This window comes from Alosa pseudoharengus, unplaced genomic scaffold (assembly GCF_046254945.1).
Source record: "Alosa pseudoharengus isolate Yale_2024_CS ecotype anadromous, Long Island Sound unplaced genomic scaffold, YU_APseudo_1.1 YU_APseudo_1.1_scf_18, whole genome shotgun sequence".
In the NCBI taxonomy this organism is placed as follows: domain Eukaryota; kingdom Metazoa; phylum Chordata; class Actinopteri; order Clupeiformes; family Clupeidae; genus Alosa; species Alosa pseudoharengus.
The window spans coordinates 26,158,279-26,175,818 of record NW_027468650.1 but is presented as its reverse complement, the minus strand read 5'-3'; the positions used below and the strand labels follow the sequence as shown (position 1 = coordinate 26,175,818).

At 42.6% G+C, this 17,540-nt stretch overlaps 2 protein-coding genes across 4 annotated transcripts; both read left to right on the top strand.

Annotated features, from left to right (window-relative positions):
- Positions 1-1,057: 1,057 nt before the first annotated feature.
- On the top strand, positions 1,058-7,655 carry anxa13 (annexin A13). 2 transcript variants are annotated; one of them, XM_076290780.1, is made up of 11 exons: positions 1,058-1,169; positions 2,019-2,094; positions 2,309-2,403; positions 2,684-2,854; positions 3,112-3,145; positions 3,840-3,919; positions 4,310-4,378; positions 4,483-4,584; positions 4,800-4,875; positions 5,046-5,158; positions 5,950-7,655. In XM_076290780.1, exons 1-11 carry the CDS (start codon positions 1,155-1,157, stop codon positions 6,067-6,069), a joined length of 951 nt encoding a protein of 316 aa, XP_076146895.1. In that variant the 5' UTR covers positions 1,058-1,154; the 3' UTR covers positions 6,070-7,655. The 2 variants fall into 2 exon arrangements, with proteins under 2 accessions (XP_076146895.1, XP_076146894.1); XM_076290779.1 differs by having other exon boundaries at positions 2,309-2,418.
- A 201-nt stretch (positions 7,656-7,856) lies between these two features.
- Positions 7,857-12,405, top strand: LOC143131267 (uncharacterized). Of its 2 annotated transcripts, XM_076290778.1 has the most exons (5): positions 7,857-8,198; positions 8,759-8,995; positions 9,788-9,979; positions 10,240-10,449; positions 11,557-12,405. In XM_076290778.1, exons 2-5 carry the CDS (start codon positions 8,785-8,787, stop codon positions 11,922-11,924), a joined length of 981 nt encoding a protein of 326 aa, XP_076146893.1. In that variant the 5' UTR covers positions 7,857-8,198; positions 8,759-8,784; the 3' UTR covers positions 11,925-12,405. The 2 variants fall into 2 exon arrangements, with proteins under 2 accessions (XP_076146893.1, XP_076146892.1); XM_076290777.1 differs by having other exon boundaries at positions 7,857-8,995.
- Positions 12,406-17,540: the final 5,135 nt, after the last annotated feature.

The following is a 17,540-nucleotide window of genomic DNA, read 5'->3' as shown; positions in this document are numbered from 1 at the left end:
GGAACTGCATTGTAGGACTTCTAACATACACTGTGACTTTAATGGAAGCATGTAGCGAGACACACTGTGAACCTTTTCACCATCGCCTCTTTGTAGTGATGGTGAAAAAAGAATAATAGTGTGCAGCCAGATGATTTGATCAAGGGGTAAAGTCCAGACTTCGATGTAAAAGGATTTTATGAGGTTGAGGCTGAGGTGATATTTCACATAACAACTACCAGGAGAGATGTACCCGAAAAACTTGGCGTTATGGCCCAAACATGTAAACGCCAGTAGGCTACAGCGTAAGGTCAGGCTATTGTATTTGTACTGACGAAGTCTTTGCTTTAGCATAATTGTAGCTATACTGTGTTGTAGTGATGTCTGTACAGCATGAAGATAATATAGACAACTCCTACATGCAGGGAATATGGCAACACATTTCTAAATGTCTTAAGTCTCTTTTTGTTGTTTTTATTTTATCCTCTGCTTGAGAAGTGTGGGAAGGGGAGTGCCAGAAGTCTATCCCCTGCCTGCAAGTGTTGATAGTCCTGTCATTCATTGTCTTTCAGAGAATAACAGACCAACCCTGTCTCTGTATAATCTGTATAAAATCTTTCCAGGATGTGCCTCTTCAGAGAGTTCTATAAAACAACATACTAGGCCTTACAATAGGAAAATAAAATCTAAAGAATAGTGAACAGTAAGCTATATCAGAGAGATCACTTTTTATATCCTATATTTATGGTATTTGGCAGACGCTTTTGTCCAAAGCGCATCCTAAATCAAGAATAAGGAAATCGCCATGCACACTTAAACTCTACACTCAATCTTCAAATATTCTTGATTAGCCTAATAATGTGATTGCCACATGGTAAGTGAGCAATAAAGGTATCAAATCATTCTTTACATCTTACAGCCGGGCTACACACCTGGAGCGCAACCGAAGCGTTCCGCTACATCGGATTAGGAGCTCTGGGCAACATCGGGGAAAAAATGGACTTTGTTTTTTCGGTCAGTGTATGGTTAACCTTAATTCTGTTAGGTCCGCGTAATATGACGTCACATCACAACTGCGACGCATCCTGGGCCTAAGCTTGACACAGTCAAAGACCGATACACAGCCAGACAGTGAAGTTCTCCTCTCCTACGGACAAGCTTAACAACAACTTAAAATGGGAAACTGCCAAGTGGGTACTTTCATGTTACTTTTTATATTCTTCGCTTAATTTTACTAGCTGAGAAAACGCATCCCTTAGAACATCACACACATGATGATGGTAGATTTAACTAAGAAATGATGTAACCTCGGTTAATTAACGTGTCTCGTCATCGAAAAACGTAGAATACTTTTTTCTCTTATCCTATAACAGTTTATCAGAAAAGAAATGGCTGTGTGTCAGTTTGCTTGCTGGCATCAGGCTGGCATGACATCGCACACAGTTCAATGTGTTTTAAAGAAGCGAGTATTTTCGCTGAGTTTTCATTCGTTTTTACAACGGCATAGCCGGAAAGATCAGTGGGCTATGTGTCATGCGAATAAACTAGTTTCTCTGTACACTTTGGTTTGACGGTTTGAAAACTGTCGCATGCGCCGGCATAGGCAGTGGGGAAAAAGGGCGAGGAAGCGACCGCTCCTCTGCGGAATTCGTCACAATCCCGTTAGCTGAGAGTAAACAATGAATGAGTCCGCATCCTAGGCTTTTCGGCAGAGGGGGTGAATGGGTTGGGCTACGCTGAGGTTTTTTGAGGGGCCGGGGCTGCAGCCTGTTTGGATAACCTGACAGCAGCTGTGCATAGAGCCATGAGAATTCCAGACCCAGTCACTATGGTCCAAAGGCTCCGCCTACCATCCCCCATCTTGCTGTTTCCATCCCCCTACAGTCAAACGAGTTTACAAACATAAAATAATACGTAGACCACTCGGCTCCACACAGTTTTTTTTAACTATGTTGTGGTTTGATTAACTTGTGTTGATTAAAAAAAACGCATACACTTTCACTATAAATCTAAAAATTGTTTTGTGTTCCCACAAACAGCCCACAATTGTTCCTTATGAGGACTTCGATGTCGTCGCTGACATCAAGGCAATCCGCAAGGCCTGCAAGGGTCTGGGTGAGTCACACACTATCTTTAGAGTGCTATTTCGTTTTCCCCCTTTGTGGAATTCTTGAGGTGTGTGGTTGTAACTGGCTCAGCTCCTCACTGAGCTAAAAAGGAAAGATGACTGCAGAAGCCCAATGTAATACCAAAGTCCGCTGTATGGGGACACGTAGCTGAACCTGACCAACACATAGCTGAGCCTGACCAGCTACTCTTCACGTTTCAGGGACTGATGAGCAGGCCATCATTGACATCCTAGCCAACCGCTCTGCCGAGCAGAGGATGGAAATCAAACAGGCCTACTTTGACAAGTATGACGATGTGAGTCAGCAGAGGGTAATCCGTTCTCTACCTTGTGATTCTGCTTCCATGCCAGAGTTAATAAACATGAAGCATAACATCATGATCATATACTGTGTTTTTCCAGATCAATACTAACAGGATGACTTGAGACAATGTTGTTAGTCAGTGATAATGTCCTATTTGTTGTCCTGTTTGTTGCTTGCTGTTGCTTGCTCTCTTTCTCTCTCTCTCTCTCTCTCTCTCTCTCTCTTTTGCTGGCTTTGACTGTGTGTATATTGTACCGTGTGCTTGTCTGAAGGAGCTGATTGAGGTGTTGAAGAGCGAACTGTCTGGAAGCTTTGAGAACGCAATCATCGCCATGCTGGACCCTGCTCACATCTACGCCGTCAAGGAGCTGCGGCGAGCCATGAAGGGTGCGGGCACTGACGAGGACGTGCTGGTGGAGATCCTGTGCACCGCCACCAATCAGGTGAGTCCCAGCACACCTGCACACGCGTGCACTGAAACGATCTTAAAAAATGCATCAATTCCCAAACGCCACCTTAATTCAGAAAAACTCAGCCTGTGAGTTTGGTGAAATGTAATTATGGTAGATTAATAATTTATATTTATCCTGTGTGTAAAAAGTCAGTTATCATGATGGCGAAATAAATTGTCCTTTAAAAACATTTCATGGCATTTTCAGTATAATACAACACTCTGATGCAGATTATTTACTTTTTCTAGGACATTGCTATGTTCAAGGAGACTTATTTTCAAGGTAAGGGAAGTGCAATCCAAGTACCAATGTGAGTTTGTTCCTGTTTTGAAGGGTTTGTTGATTGTGCTGATTTTGCTCTTTTAATTTGTCACTTCCGCTGTGTTTCACTTCATTTCTGTGACATTCACGGAGGAACGGATGGTCTTGGGCTGACTTTTCTTTTCTTTTTTTACGTTTACGTCAAATTAATTATGGGGTTGCCTGCCAAGGGGAACACCCATTCCTCTGAGACGGCTGGTATCCCAAACACGATCTCAGTCTCGCAGAGTTACAGGATCTGTTTGTGATTTTAACACATTATAGAAATTCCTCTCTTGTTGATGTGGTTACCAGATCCCTGTCTGAATGATCACACATGGAGCAAGGAATGTCAGTCCTGTCAGTCTACTACATGTGGTTGTGTTGGCAGAAATTTGGCGTTTTAGAGATTACATATTGAAACAATTTTGCTGGATGTGTTAGTGGAGGTTTTCAGTCATTTGTAGTATTTCTTTTTTGTGCATTTGTGAATACAGATTCAATGGCTTTAATATATAGTCTCTAGTCTTACACTGAGTTACTTATTCTTTGTGGATTTCTTTGATATCTGCTGTATATGAAAGTAGTTACACATTTCACCACTCTTAAACAATAGCTATATATTTCAAATACGTTGTCCTCCCAAACCCTCTCTCATTTTCCCTCCCTAACACAGTCCACGAGAGGGACCTGGAGGCTGACATCGAAGGGGACACGAGTGGCGATGTGAGGAGGCTGCTGACTCTTCTCCTGCAGGTAAAAAGAGCCCTTTGAGGTATCCTGCAAAATGGCCACCACACTCAGTCCCACTCAGTCATCACTCATCACAGTTGAGCCCTTTGTGCTGAAATCACTCAAGCCGCCTGTCCACACCACACCCCCTCCCCCCCCCCCCCCCCTCCACTCTACTTCTCTCCTCTTCAATTCTCTTTCGTGGTCTCAGGGGCAGCCAGAACTGGCAGATATCCAGGTCTCCTTTTCTTAGCCTGAGTAAAGACCGGATACAATGGCATGAGTCACACAGAGAGTCTGTGTTTTACCTCAGATTCACAGGAACCCCCCCCCCCCACACACACACACACACACACACACCACCTCCACCACACACATACCATACTTCTTAGTGAAAACTCTCTTTCCTCCCAGGGGACTAGAGATGAGGGGTATGATGTGGATGAGGCCTTGGCCGAGCAGGACGCCGCCTCCCTGTTTGAGGTATGAACACTTTTGATTTGTTTGTGTCTGGTTTCTTTACAGTAATCCATTTCATGCATGTCTTGTCATTTTTTAAACTGATTATGTGTTCCTTCCTGTGCCAGGCAGGAGAAGGCCGTTTTGGGACAGACGAGTCTACATTCAGCTACATCCTGGCTACCAGGAACTACGTTCAACTACAGGCTACGTTCAAGGCCTATGAGCAGGTCAGAACACACACACACACACACACACACACACACACACACACACACACACAAACACACACACTCACACACAAAGGAAATGGTTAAATCCAAGAATGCCTGAAGAGAATTGAACAATGCAAAACCAAAACGCATTTAAACAATGGGTTATTATACAGATAAATAGTTTCACTTTGTTAAGCTTTGTATTTCTGCCTGTTTCCATGTTTGGGCAGCTGTCGGGAACAGAGATATTGGACGTCATTGAGAATGAGACCTCAGGCACCCTGAAAAAATGCTACATCGGTCTCGGTTGGTGATCGAATCAATAGCACAACATTATTAATAAATGATTAAAACTTCAACCTAAATCCACTGCACAATCGCAAACAAGGAATGGGATCTCAGGGGAGGGTATTGTTGTCTTTCTTTTAGCTGAACCTGGTGTTTTAGCTTTTGTTTTCTTTCTTTTATCTCTTCAGTGAGGTGTGCCAAGAACCCTCAGTTGTACTTTGCCCGTCGCCTGAACGCAGCCATGAAGGGTGCTGGCACAGATGAAGACACTCTCATCCGCCTCATTGTGTGTCGGTCCGAGGTACAAGGTTTAATGTCTCATTATTACTAATCACTTTGTCCGAATAGGCTACATCCACATAATTACATTTTTACAACAGCTTTTTAAACACTGTTCAAGCTTAAAGCTGAGACGATCTCTCCATCTAGATGCATGTTTGCAATTCCAGAACCAAAATGGTCTTTTGTCCATACTGTATCACGTAGATCACATTACCAATCGCACAAATCACATGACCATTCTTGAATTTGATTTAACTTAATTTATTGAATTTATAACTTGTACTTTGTAACTGAACTACAGATGCACCAAAGACAGAAAGGCCAGTAATGCTTGTACATCATTCTCCATGCTGGAAATCTATGTCATTTCTTTCACATTAAAATGCAAAGCCATAGTTTTCAAATGAAAACGGGCCAACATTGTTTTCAAATTGTTCTGTTTCAGGAGCTTGAGGACAGTAGTATAGATGAGAGGTGGAAAACAAACGTGTTTGGGATTCAAACAGATCTAGAATAGTGTAGACATGGCCTGAGTTTGTGGTTTTCAGTGTATCTGTCTGACAAAAAGGCCATGAGTGTTACTATTTTGCTACTCTATTACTACTTGTTTTGTATATGTTGAGGATATTTTGATTTGAAATAAACAAATGGTTCTGATTGGCTATGTTAGACTATCAAGGACATTTCATTAGCATGGATCACTCATGGAATGTATGACAATATACATAACAAAAAGTTACATTGTTTTTGCTGCTCTGTCACTACTTTTAACACACATTGATACAAACACATCTTATTCTGATTGGCCAGATTGACCTGGAGACCATCAAGGACATGTACCTGGAGAAGTATGACGTGTCCCTGAAGGACGCGATCAAATCCGAGTGCGGCGGTGACTTCAAGCGCCTCTTGCTGGCTATCTGCCACTAAGAGGAGGCGCTTAGTGAGGAGGAGACAAGGAGGTGGAGGGCGTCCAGTGAAGGACCCAGGGGCGCTCTGTCTTGAGTACATGTTATAACCAGCAGTACAAACTAACACAACTCACCACACACAAGTCCTTCAGTCCTCAACATCCTCAAACTTGATATACCTTTAGTGGGGCTAGGATGGGAGTGAGAAAAGGAGGGAGGAAGGGGAGAGAAAGAAAAGAAAAGAAATGAACAGGAATGAGTAGGAAAAGGTAGCGAGACACTAGGAGAGAAATGGGGGGAAAGTGCATGTAGAATGATTGAGACACGGGTAGATGGGGCAAAGGAAGGAAGATCATTTTAATCAGACATCCTACCTACCACAGAGTGAAAATGAGATTAACATTATCAGTGAAATTATTTTCTTATCCCCTTTCCTCTTGTATTTAGTCAAAACTTAGATTCACTAATGGTCCTGTGAGTTGGTTTAGAATGGTGTGGGCTTTATGTTATTTGGGAAACATCTCTGCAATTTTCTCCATGTGAAAGCCAGTGTAGGCCAGTCCATACTAATTGAAGTCTTGTGGCAAAGGGTTTAATGAGTTAGTTGGACCGCACAGACTAGGGCATTTTCCATATCTTTTCCAACTCTAGATACTCTGAGCCCAACATATTTTGAGCAGAAGCCCAGAAAATGATGCCTACATAAAAGTACACAGTATCCTCAGTTGTTATGAGTATAATCTTGATCTTATACTATAATACTTCAGTTATTTTGCTTTCGTGGGAAGCTAGGACGTTGCTTGTGCCAGCACCTCACCCACAGTAAAACCTCACATAGAGCTTGTGACTGTTTAAAAATATCATGTGCACTTATCCCATGTGAATGAAAAAGAAAAATGTTAAAGATCTTATGCATGAAGGAATACCATATGTTGTTTAAAACATGAATCCGCTTTGGTTCATCAAATCAGATGAACAGTGATCAAAGTGATAGCAGTCATGTAATGGCAACGTACTCTTAGTCTCACGATATTCATATGCCTTTCTTTTGCAATCAGTATCACAATCAGATGTTATTGTGAAGCCAGAACAATGCATTTTTGGATTTTGCTTGTATCACAATGATAATTCAGCATTTGACACCAATCCTGTATTACATTAAGAGTTTGGCTCACTCAATCCATTGTATTTTTCTATTGTAAAACTAACAACTTCCACATTTTATTTATCAACAGATGTTATACATTACATCAATATTATATACTTGCATAGAGAATATTTAGGAGGAGATTCGATATACCTAATAGTGTCATACACTAAAGATTTGTTTGGTGGTCGTGTCCACTGATAGTGCAGTAGGTCATGGTCTCATCTGTTAGCTCTGTCTAGCATCATGTCAGCTTGTGATTTTATGGTTTTAAAATGTGTCCTTTTAGCAGTGTCTACTTTTCATACCACTGACGTCTAAAACCTGACCGTTGGCAGGAGTCCATTGATTGGGGACCAGTTTTAACACATTCAGAAACTATCAGGGACCAAATGGCCTGTGCCTCAGTGAAACCAAATCAGTTTGAGATAAATAAAATGTCAAATAACAACACTAAATGTCTTGTATTTATTTATTCTCATGAGGGCCTAATAGAAGAGTAAATGTGTATAGCCTACCGATTGGTGATTGTGGTGGAGAGAATGGAAACATCCTATTGTCGCCGCTGTGTTTTATTGGACATGCACATCTTGATGTAATTAATGGGATCGTTCGTTTGCATACATCCATGGACTGCATACGCATACACCTGAATGAAAGATCGTTTGCATACACTCAAAGTCCCGACAGTCTCTGCTTTTCCAGCAGTGCGTCAGTACTCAGTAGGTCCTTGACTACAGCGTTCGGGTTTGGTTGAGCTCTGTGCAGCTACTGGCTGTGCGGTCTGTCACCTCCACCACATCGCCTTCCCATTCAACATCAAAGCACAAAGAAAGGGGAAATCACCGCCCACCGTTTTAATTGCATCATTAAACATGCATTTACGTTTGAGTAGAACTATTGCCTCACAGGACATAGATTTAAGCCAGGAAACTGTCCTGGCAAGCCGATGCCAACACGAACAGTTGATGCCCTGCTTCCTTGACGTGACATCTGCTGAGGTATGTGGGAGGTGTGCTACCCGTACAACATCATTGGTCATGTGCGCACAGTGCCTTTTCTGTTTGTGGATTAGTGGGCTACATTTGCATCCATCTTGGTGTACAGTCACTCATGAGCCCTTTGGATTAGAAATGCTTCTGTGTAGCTCGGTGTTTACTGTCGAAATATTTTCATATTTTTTTGTAAGGATAGGCTCAGTACATAGAATGAAACGTGGTCGTTTATTTGATGTTGAAATTAATCGCCCATGAAAATGTGAAAATTCGTGTAATTATTTAATTGTTTAAATATATTTGTGTCTGTTGTCTTTTACTGAATTTATCAGTGATCAGAGGAATCAGAAGAAATAGGTGCAGTAAAAAGTCAGTCTTCAGCTTTGAACTGTTGAACACTTTGTGCACTCAAACTGATCACATAGAACAAAAGACTTTGTAATAAGACAATAATCATTTCAGAAGAGTACGGAGGTGCACAAAATACTGTCCCCATCCAAAACTCAGCGTATTATTGGTTAGTGTGCTCCCTCAGGATACAACCTTTTCCTGGTCTTTTTCCCTAGACCCTCTCCAGTCTCCCCTCGTAGACATGTCCTCCTCGCTGTGGCAGCAGGAACCCACGGCGTATTCCCCCAACGTAGAGATCGATTCCAGCTCAATGCGCAGGAAGGCGCGGCCCAGTGGCGCCCAGCACTGGATGAAGCAGGAGTGTGAGCTGGATGTGGGCTTGTGGGACAACGGCAACTCTGGGACAACTAGTGACGTAGAACAGGACAACACTCTGAGCAGCGCTGTGTCCAGTAAGACCCAGGTGTAAGCTGGTGATGGGTGCTTCCCTCTCAGCCTTGCTTTTATCACCCAGGGCCAGTGTATCCATATTTAACTCTCTCATAGGTTCTGGTAGATAAAAGGGGGGGGGGGCATGAAATGAACCTTGTAGTGTAAAGTCTGGGACAGAGTGGGACGTTTGCTTTTATTTCAACACAACTGACTTTACAAGAATCAATTATTCTCTTCTGGTTTCAGTTGAACGTGTACAACCTATAAGATGTCACATATGTTTGTGTGACAAAATGTTCTGAATGTTTGAACGTCTTAAAACCACATTATGTTGTGTGTTTGAACAAAACACTATAATCTTTTTAAACACAAGGCAAATAAATGCTGGGAAGGATTGCTAGAATGCTTTTGTGCTGTACAGGCCACATACAGTATTATGCATATCTGAAAGTTGGAAGTTTCAACAATAGAGGATGACTTGAAGCTAGCTGTTTAAATTATTGTTGAACAGAAAATGAATATCTTGCACACTTGCAATACATTGATAGTTTATACACTCTAAACATTTCCCCAGTTGGTTATTGTACATTTGAAATGGAAACAAGAAATTAACTAAATGTAAATCTCCACTTCGCTTCGGGGCCGTTTTACAACCTCGACCGTGCATTCATTTTTAACTTAATTGTGGGCACTAGGGGGCACTCATGATCCATCTTTAATATAGTGTATGATACTCTATGATACATACAGTGAAGCAATAACTTTGTGCATAAGACCAAACGAGGTTGGTGATGTCCTGTTCCTGTCCTCAGCGGCCACCACCCTTGAGGGTCTCCCTCCCAGCGTCATGCTGACCATCACCAAGCTCCAGTGTCTGCTACAGAGCCGTCAGGAGCGCATCCGGGCCTTGGAGAGGCAGGTGGAGGACCTGCAGCAGGACCGCAAGTTCCTCCGCACCCAGATCGAGAACCTCACCAGCACACGCCAGGTGGCTGCTACGGAGCGTAAGTCAGGAGAAAAGGGAGAATCTTATACCGATACACAGTTAAGAGATCAGTGGTTAGCTCAAGGTCGCTTTACAGAGTCAAAGCAAAACACTTGAAAGCTTCCAGGCATTCTACATTTTGCAGGGGGCTGTTGAAGTAGAAATGCTGCCTGCCAATTCCAGAGAAGCTGTCATTAATCATATTTCTCAAAGTACATATTTCCTGAGTCCTTAATTGTAACCTTGGCCTTGTCCCCTGGCCCTGTTTCCTCTGCTCAGCTCCCAAACCCAGCAAGTCCCAGTACTCAGAGTCCAAGCCACGGAAGCGGTCACGGGACGCCTCGTCCAGCTCCAGCGCCTGCAACGACAGTGGGTCCGAGCTGTCTGTCTCCTCCACATTCTCAGGGGCCTCCAACGACCTCAGGAAGAGGAGACACCACAAGGAGCGGAGAAGGGGGAAGAAAGGGAAGGACTACAGCAGGAAAAGAGGTAACATAGCCTTAGAAAATCAAATAGTGTTTGTCAGTTTGTTTTGTGTCACTTGGTTGATTCTTTAATGTAGAGTTTCCTTAGAACCTTGCATGTTCTCTGGGTTAGCATGGGGTAACTTTAAAGTTGTTTTCTAGAATGGTTCTTGTGTAAGTACAAGTTAAATGACCTTTAAGCTGGGCATATACTGTGCTGGAAGTAAGATGTTTCGGGTAATGTTTCTCATTGAAATTGTAATCAGTACATGCAATCATAACCTTCTCAGTAGTTTTCAGGGTGAGAAGCTAAAATGTATAAAGCAGATATCGACTCTGTTATGAAAAATGCAGCTAAAATATTGATTTCTGTTCATTGTTTTATAAATAGTACTGAGCTACAGTATACCACGCTGGAATATAACATGTTTTCGGTGATGACCTTTGGAGGAAGAGAGAGAAGTCTATTATAGAGTAAAAGCCATTAGAGAATTATGGTGAGAAATACTAATCAAGTCAATGTAGTTTAATTCCTCAAGTAAATACCTGTAGGTTTTAAATTGACTCATGTTTTCCCCCAAATTGGCACTCCTGGCAAGAATATGAATAGTTTTCTTAGATTATAATCTTGCCAGGAGTGCCAATTTGGGGGGAAACATGAGTCAATTTAAAACCTACCGGTATTTACTTAAATAATTAATAGTTATTTTGACCACATTTAGGTTATATATTGTAACTACACTTAAATATGACATAGAGTAGGAAACTATTTTTACCTTGGCTTTGAGGTCTAGACAGAAGCTAAATTTTTCCACCCAGCCTTAATATAGTGTTGTAAATGGGCTTGTGAAATAGCATCATTTTGACAGACCAAAGTAGCTTACCTTCTACGTTAACATCAGAGAACAAAGATAAATGCTCCATTCATCCATTGAATGCCATTTTTAAATTGTGGTACAGTATGTTCAAAGCAAAGACTTCATTTTTACTTAACCTGTTTTGAAAATATGTTGGATTAAGTTTATCTCAGGCTTATGTACATTTACAATGGTTAGATTACAGTAAACATTACACTTCTCCACTTACACAACCCAAAATGGCTGACTCTTCTATATCTCTTCTCTATCCACAGCTACTGGAGTGCAATACGTCATTCACCGCTACAAGCAAGTGCTCTCGGCCTTCAACAAGAAAAAGAGCATGAGTGGAGCCTTCCGGCACTACGGCATCGACCGAAACACCATCGCCAACACAGCGCCCATTGCTGAACTGCACCTGGCCGCCATGGAGGCCCTGCCACTGGTGGGGCTGTTTCGGCCGCGTGAGGAGACGCTGGTCAGCTACGCCCAGAAGTGTGCGCTGGTCATCGAAGCAGACGAGGCCGTGTCCAGGAAGATCGAGCAGATGAAAGCCACCGGTGAACTGCTGCCCATCACTGCCAAGAAGGCCAGAACTCTTGGCATGGTTGGCCATTGTCTTTCAGAGATACCACATACATGAAAACTCTAAAATATAAAATTTACTTTTTTTTTTGAAGTAATAGACTTAGGAAGAACAGTAGTGCCATCAAACATGTATATATAAACTGTTAGGGAGAAACTGCATGTTTTTCTAAATGTTAACACAAAGCTTTCATTCCTTGCCTTGTGTTTGGAAAGAGGAACAGTGTTGAAAATACTTGAAGTCACTCTGAAACCACATGAAAATAATGAAATCATAGTCTATAATGAAATCTAGTCTACTCTGAAAACAAAGTGACATGGTCTGAAACCACATAGAGTTTTTCAACACATTTCTTTTACAAAAATGTTTTTGAAGATTTGTTCTCGAAGATTTCAAAACAAAGTACTCAAAAAATAAACTGTTGTGGTTGGGTCAAGTTTTCTGAACGAATGACCTGAGATGTAGAATCTCCCTTGTCTTTAATGCCAAGGAGCCAGATAACTCCTGGGAAAGCTCAGGCTCACACCAAACAGACCCAGACTATAATAATAATAATAATAATAAGCTTTATTTGTATAGCACCTTTCATACACAGAATGCAGCTCAAAGTGCTTTACATTTGAAGCATGTAACAAAATAATAGTCAGTCAGTCATTATCAATCACATTTCTTCATTGCTGGGGCCGTTTATGATCCACTCTATTCCTATCCAGACTATTCCTCTAGACTTATTTATTCTGCAGTTTTTCTTTTTTCACAAAAGCCTTTTGATAGATGTTTTGTATGTTTGGACATTTCACTAAATATTCAAACTCATGTATAAAATGGTAATAAAGACATATTGGTGTTTTAAATGAGTTATATAAACCTAATAAGAATGTGTGGTGTGCCTAAAACTTTGGTTAATACATTTTAAAATGTGACCTGACATTATATGAAAACAAAACTGGAAAATATACTACGTGAAGCCTTTAATAAAGAGCAAATGTCTTGTGAAGTGTCTGACATTTTCCAAATGTACAGTTTTGAATATTTCAAAGTTCTATAGACTTGTCCACTGTATACAATTGATCATTTGGCATTTTGAATGTAGTGTTCAGTGATTTCAGTTAACAAATTAGCACACTGTTGTAGTACACAGCTCTTAGTTGTCCTTCTTGATGTCAGGCTTTCAGATGTCTGGCTCGGTGTCAGAAGAAGGGGTTATTTTTATCCTGCCTACTTGACCGAGGAGTATGTGAGGCCGTACTGACAGATGGCACAGGATGCTTGGACATCCTTGGTTGGCGCTAAGTGACAGAGTGGTGCTTCCACAGCCAGCCCTGCTGTTTGTTGCTGAGATACAAATGGCTTATGTGGTGTGTGTGTGAATGGTATTCCTTCATTGTTATATGTATTACACACAAGCACACTCTTATCTTTAATGCTTCCCCCTTTGACCATTTCTTTGCACCCATTTCTTCCTGTAACATTTGTCCTAATTTTTTATTTCTCTTTATCTTTTATTGTTTTTAACCTCTTCATTTTGTTGTTGTTGTTGCTCTATCTCTTTCTTTCTTTCTCCATCGGTCTCTGGAGGGGACAGTGCTTTCTCAGTCCTGCCAGACAGAATGAGTATTATTCAGTTCAAGTTGGATCCCGAGGGTGACAGAGTTTGGTCATGGGGGTGGGTGTGCCAGCCACATCCCCACACCTCCGCCACCCCAGGCCCTGAAATGTCACTTTGATCACCACGCCATCTCAGCATGGCATTTCACCATCCTTTACAGTTTCGAAACTCACAAATACATTCACTCCAAACTCACAAATACACTGACATATAATGAAGCTCTTTGTGTTGAGAAAAAAAAAACAACTCTTCCTCTCACATTAGGATAGACCAGTGGCTTCAGGGTGATGGCATGGTCTGCACCTGCTGTACTGTGACCCAAAGACTGACAGCACCCAGTGCTGTCATCATTGCCCACAGGCAGCTGAGGAAGTCGGTGAAGGAGCCTGGGCTATTAGAACCATGAGGGTTGGGAGGGGGAGGCCAATGCTCCCCGCAGCATCTGCAGATGAATGCCTCCCATCAGGCAGGCTCCAGCTGGGGCCATGGGGTGGTGATGGGCTTGTGGCCATGGCGCTGGGTCTTTAGAGGGTTTTTTATAGCGCGCCTGATTGTGTGGCAGGTGCAGTGTCTTCAGTGTGTTGCCATGTACAGTATGTGCAGGCCTTGACACTGAGAGCCAAGCCCGCGTTGCGTTGACACTAAGAGCCAAGCCCGCGTTGCGTTGTGAAGCTCATGAAGGGCACAAAGATGGCGCGCATGAATGGAAGGCACATGCAGCCTCTTTTGCAGGGATGACCGGTAATGACCCATAATAGCCCATGAGATGAAACACTCGTCAGCTGGAGCAATCGTGGAAAATGAGGAGAGCCAGCAGATCAAATACACTGTAACATTTTGAAAATAACTCTTTCAGTTATTCATAGCGTCTGATGATACAACGTCACCAGAGGACTGAGATGTACTGTGTACATCATCAAGCTCAGACCGCATTTTGGGTGTAAAAACCCATCAGCTCCCTTTCCAAGCACTATGCCTGCTTTTGTGTTCCACGGAGAGCAGGCGCTACTGGAGCAGTGGGCTAGCACCACCTGATGCCTCACTAAACAATCTGACTTCTGTTTTCCAAGCGGCTTGTTGTGCAACGAGGAAGAGTGAACCAGCAGAATGTGAACTGCCGAGCACTCTCACACACCCCAGATCATAATAGGCTCTGTGAGGGGTCAGGGCCAGGCTGTCTGAATGTGACCATTTCAATTCCTTTGGCCTTCATTTATAATGGATCTATTTCATTTGATTCACAACATGAAAAAATGGGCTTTCAACCTATGGCATTTAGAGTCTGGCAACCGCTGGCCGGAAAGCTACACAGACTCCCTAGATTTTCAAAGCAGATCAGCCTCATTATTGTATCGATTGGCAAAGGTCTCTCCACATCACCCGTATTAATTAAAGCCATGAAAGAGAAAGAAGCAAAAGGGCTCAGCCCATCCGCTCACAAGCCTGGTAATAATAAGTAGACCTAAAGCAGACCTACGTACTTAAAGAATAAGATGGTGATAGTGGCTACATCCAGGTTTGACTCTGAAGAAGACGTATGGGCGTCAAAAGGTTAGTAGGTTTGCACTCATTAAAAATCACTTTAAGCTTTGTGTGCTCCGGTCCTGCTCCTTGGTCCTAGATAGACCTTGGGTCTCCTCATTTGACTTCTGCGTCCTGTTCCGTGAGCACCAACCAGGCTGAAGCGCAAGTGACCCCCTTCTACTGGCTTTCATGTTTGTTATGGTAACTATGTATAGACATACATGTAGACATACTGCATCACACAGGTTCCATAATATATGGCACACACAACATGGCCTTTCAAAGGCAAATGAAGGTGAACAGGCTTCAACCCACACCTGTGCTGTTTTTGTATTCATAGACCCAGAGGCACTTAAACTGTTCGCCGGTGTGCCGGTGAAATCTGTCACCGGCTGCCGACACTTCATTTCAGGCGGGCATGTCACCGGGCAGTCATTGTGGGTCCTGGTGGGAGGCGGCCATTGTTCTGCCTCAGGGAGTATGAGTGTGACTAATGCCTTAAAATAACCTTCCCACCATTCAGAAATGGGTCAGAGAATGATGTCTGTGCCAGGGGAACCGGGAGAAAGAAGTGCACCATGGGTGTTTTTCTTTCTAACTACTGAAGTGAAGCAAGAGATGTTGATGGCGCAAGTGTCCATCAAATGCACTGCTAGATTTCTGAGGCCATTTTGCATCTGAATATTGAACCTCACTGAGAAAGCTATTTTAAGTTTCTTGTCACATGTGCAGTCAATGAATTTGACTTCCTGTTGTCTGCAATCTGTCGTCCTCCTGTGGGGTGTAGTAAGGCTCTTTGTTCTGGGCACTTGACTTTTGTGAATTGGCTTCAGGTACCACTTCAAACCACTTGGGGGCGCAAGTGTATTCCTCTGTTGAATACCCAGAGGCCAGACACACCTGGCTTTTCAGCTGGTGATTTTCCATGTGCTAAGAGAACTGTGTGGAGAATTAACTCTGCCTTACTTCCTTTGATTGTTATATTCATGTAGGCTACTCTTTTCATTTTGTCGGTTACATAAAGGAATAGAATAGTCTTTTTGCCCTTTTATCTCTCACACAGACCTTCAGGCACACAGGATCTTGAGCACAAGGACAAAACAAACGAAATGTGTAAAGACATACTTACAACACAACATGTATTTGTAAGACTACTGTTTTAATTCACATATCTTATACCCAAACAATCAGTTGAAATGATCAAATGGTGCAGCATTAAAAACATTAATAAACAACGAAAGCAGATAATCATCTGTGACCACTAAATCTGCCTCAAGCCCCCCCCAACCCCACCTCCCCTCTCTCTCTCTCTCTCTCTCTCTCTCTCTCTCTCTCTCTCTCTCTCTCTCTCTAACTCTCACTCTCTCTACCCCAACCCTTCAATGACAGTCTGGAGGTATTGACATTGCTTGCCTGTTTCTCCATCTGGCTGCCACTGATAAGAACTTGCAAGGGGCTGCTGGGTAATAGCCTCACCAGCTTACAAAGCGGGGGACATAATGTATTCTGGAGGAGAGGCCTGCCGCGTAGTCACTCTCAGCCTCATTCTACTGCTGTTTTCCCCCTCTCTCCCTCTCTCTCTCTCTCTCCCCATGTTTATCTGTCTCTTGCTTCTTCCCCTTGCTCTGTATTTTTCCTCTCTTTGTCTCTCTGTCTCTCGCCAGTAGCAGGGGACTTTAGCGACAGCAGTCAGCAAGTGTTGTCTACCAGAGAAAGTGACGATGTGATGATCCGCATTTGAGCACCCATCTCAGTATCGGAGGGAAACAAAATGGCCTTCCTCTCCAGGAGAGAAGGAAAAAAATAGCTACAAAATGATAACCTTTAAAAAAAATGAGAAAAGAGAAATCCTCACAAATATTGCTAATCTTGTTCTCATTTGCGACGAGAACTGGGCTTTGAGGCGATGCTATTTCACGCTTAGAATAAATCCTTCTGGATTTAAATGAGATATCGACTAGGCTTCATTTTGAATAATGTGGCGATCAGCAGAGAATGGAGCAGATATAAACATCACCACGAGGACAATGGAGTCGACAGGAACCTAAAAATAATCTTACTCGATGGAAGACCTATTTCCTATTTATAAGCACTTGTTTTACACCTGTACAGAGATGGACATCTGATGGACGTGGGCTACATTAGTGACCATTTGCCTTGTCTGACCTCCTGTCTTGTGTTTACTTGCAGGTATGGCCTCCATATGACACTGTGTCTTTGTGGTAGTCTCCATACTGTTAACTGTTTTGTCAGTGTTTAAGGGACATATCCTGTGTTTTCATGGCCATATACTCTTGTTGTTGCCCTAGGTGCTTTCAGCCTAACCCAGGCACATTTGGATGCTTGTAAACAGATCTGTCTCTCCACAGATGCATTTGTGTCTTTAGTTTACATGTATCCCCAAAGTGTTTGGATGAGGGGGAGGGAAATATTGCTCATCAATCCTAAAGCAGTATAGAAATGGAATTAGTGATGAAACACAAGAGACAAAGTGAGAGAATGAGAGACATAGAGAGAGAGAGAAAGAGAGAGAGAATGTG

What these genes read in the sequence shown, in the direction of transcription:
- anxa13 (XM_076290779.1), top strand. An exon ending in CAAGGAGACTTATTTTCAAG is followed by an intron (nt 3,146 to 3,839) that starts GTAAGGGAAGTG and finishes TCCCTAACACAG; the next exon opens with TCCACGAGAGGGACCTGGAG. An exon ending in AAAATGCTACATCGGTCTCG is followed by an intron (nt 4,876 to 5,045) that starts GTTGGTGATCGA and finishes TTATCTCTTCAG; the next exon opens with TGAGGTGTGCCAAGAACCCT.
- LOC143131267 (XM_076290778.1), top strand. Translation starts at nt 8,785, where the DNA reads ATGTCCTCCTCGCTGTGGCAGCAGGAACCCACGGCGTATTCCCCCAAC. An exon ending in TCTGAGCAGCGCTGTGTCCA is followed by an intron (nt 8,996 to 9,787) that starts GTAAGACCCAGG and finishes TCCTGTCCTCAG; the next exon opens with CGGCCACCACCCTTGAGGGT. An exon ending in GGACTACAGCAGGAAAAGAG is followed by an intron (nt 10,450 to 11,556) that starts GTAACATAGCCT and finishes CTCTATCCACAG; the next exon opens with CTACTGGAGTGCAATACGTC.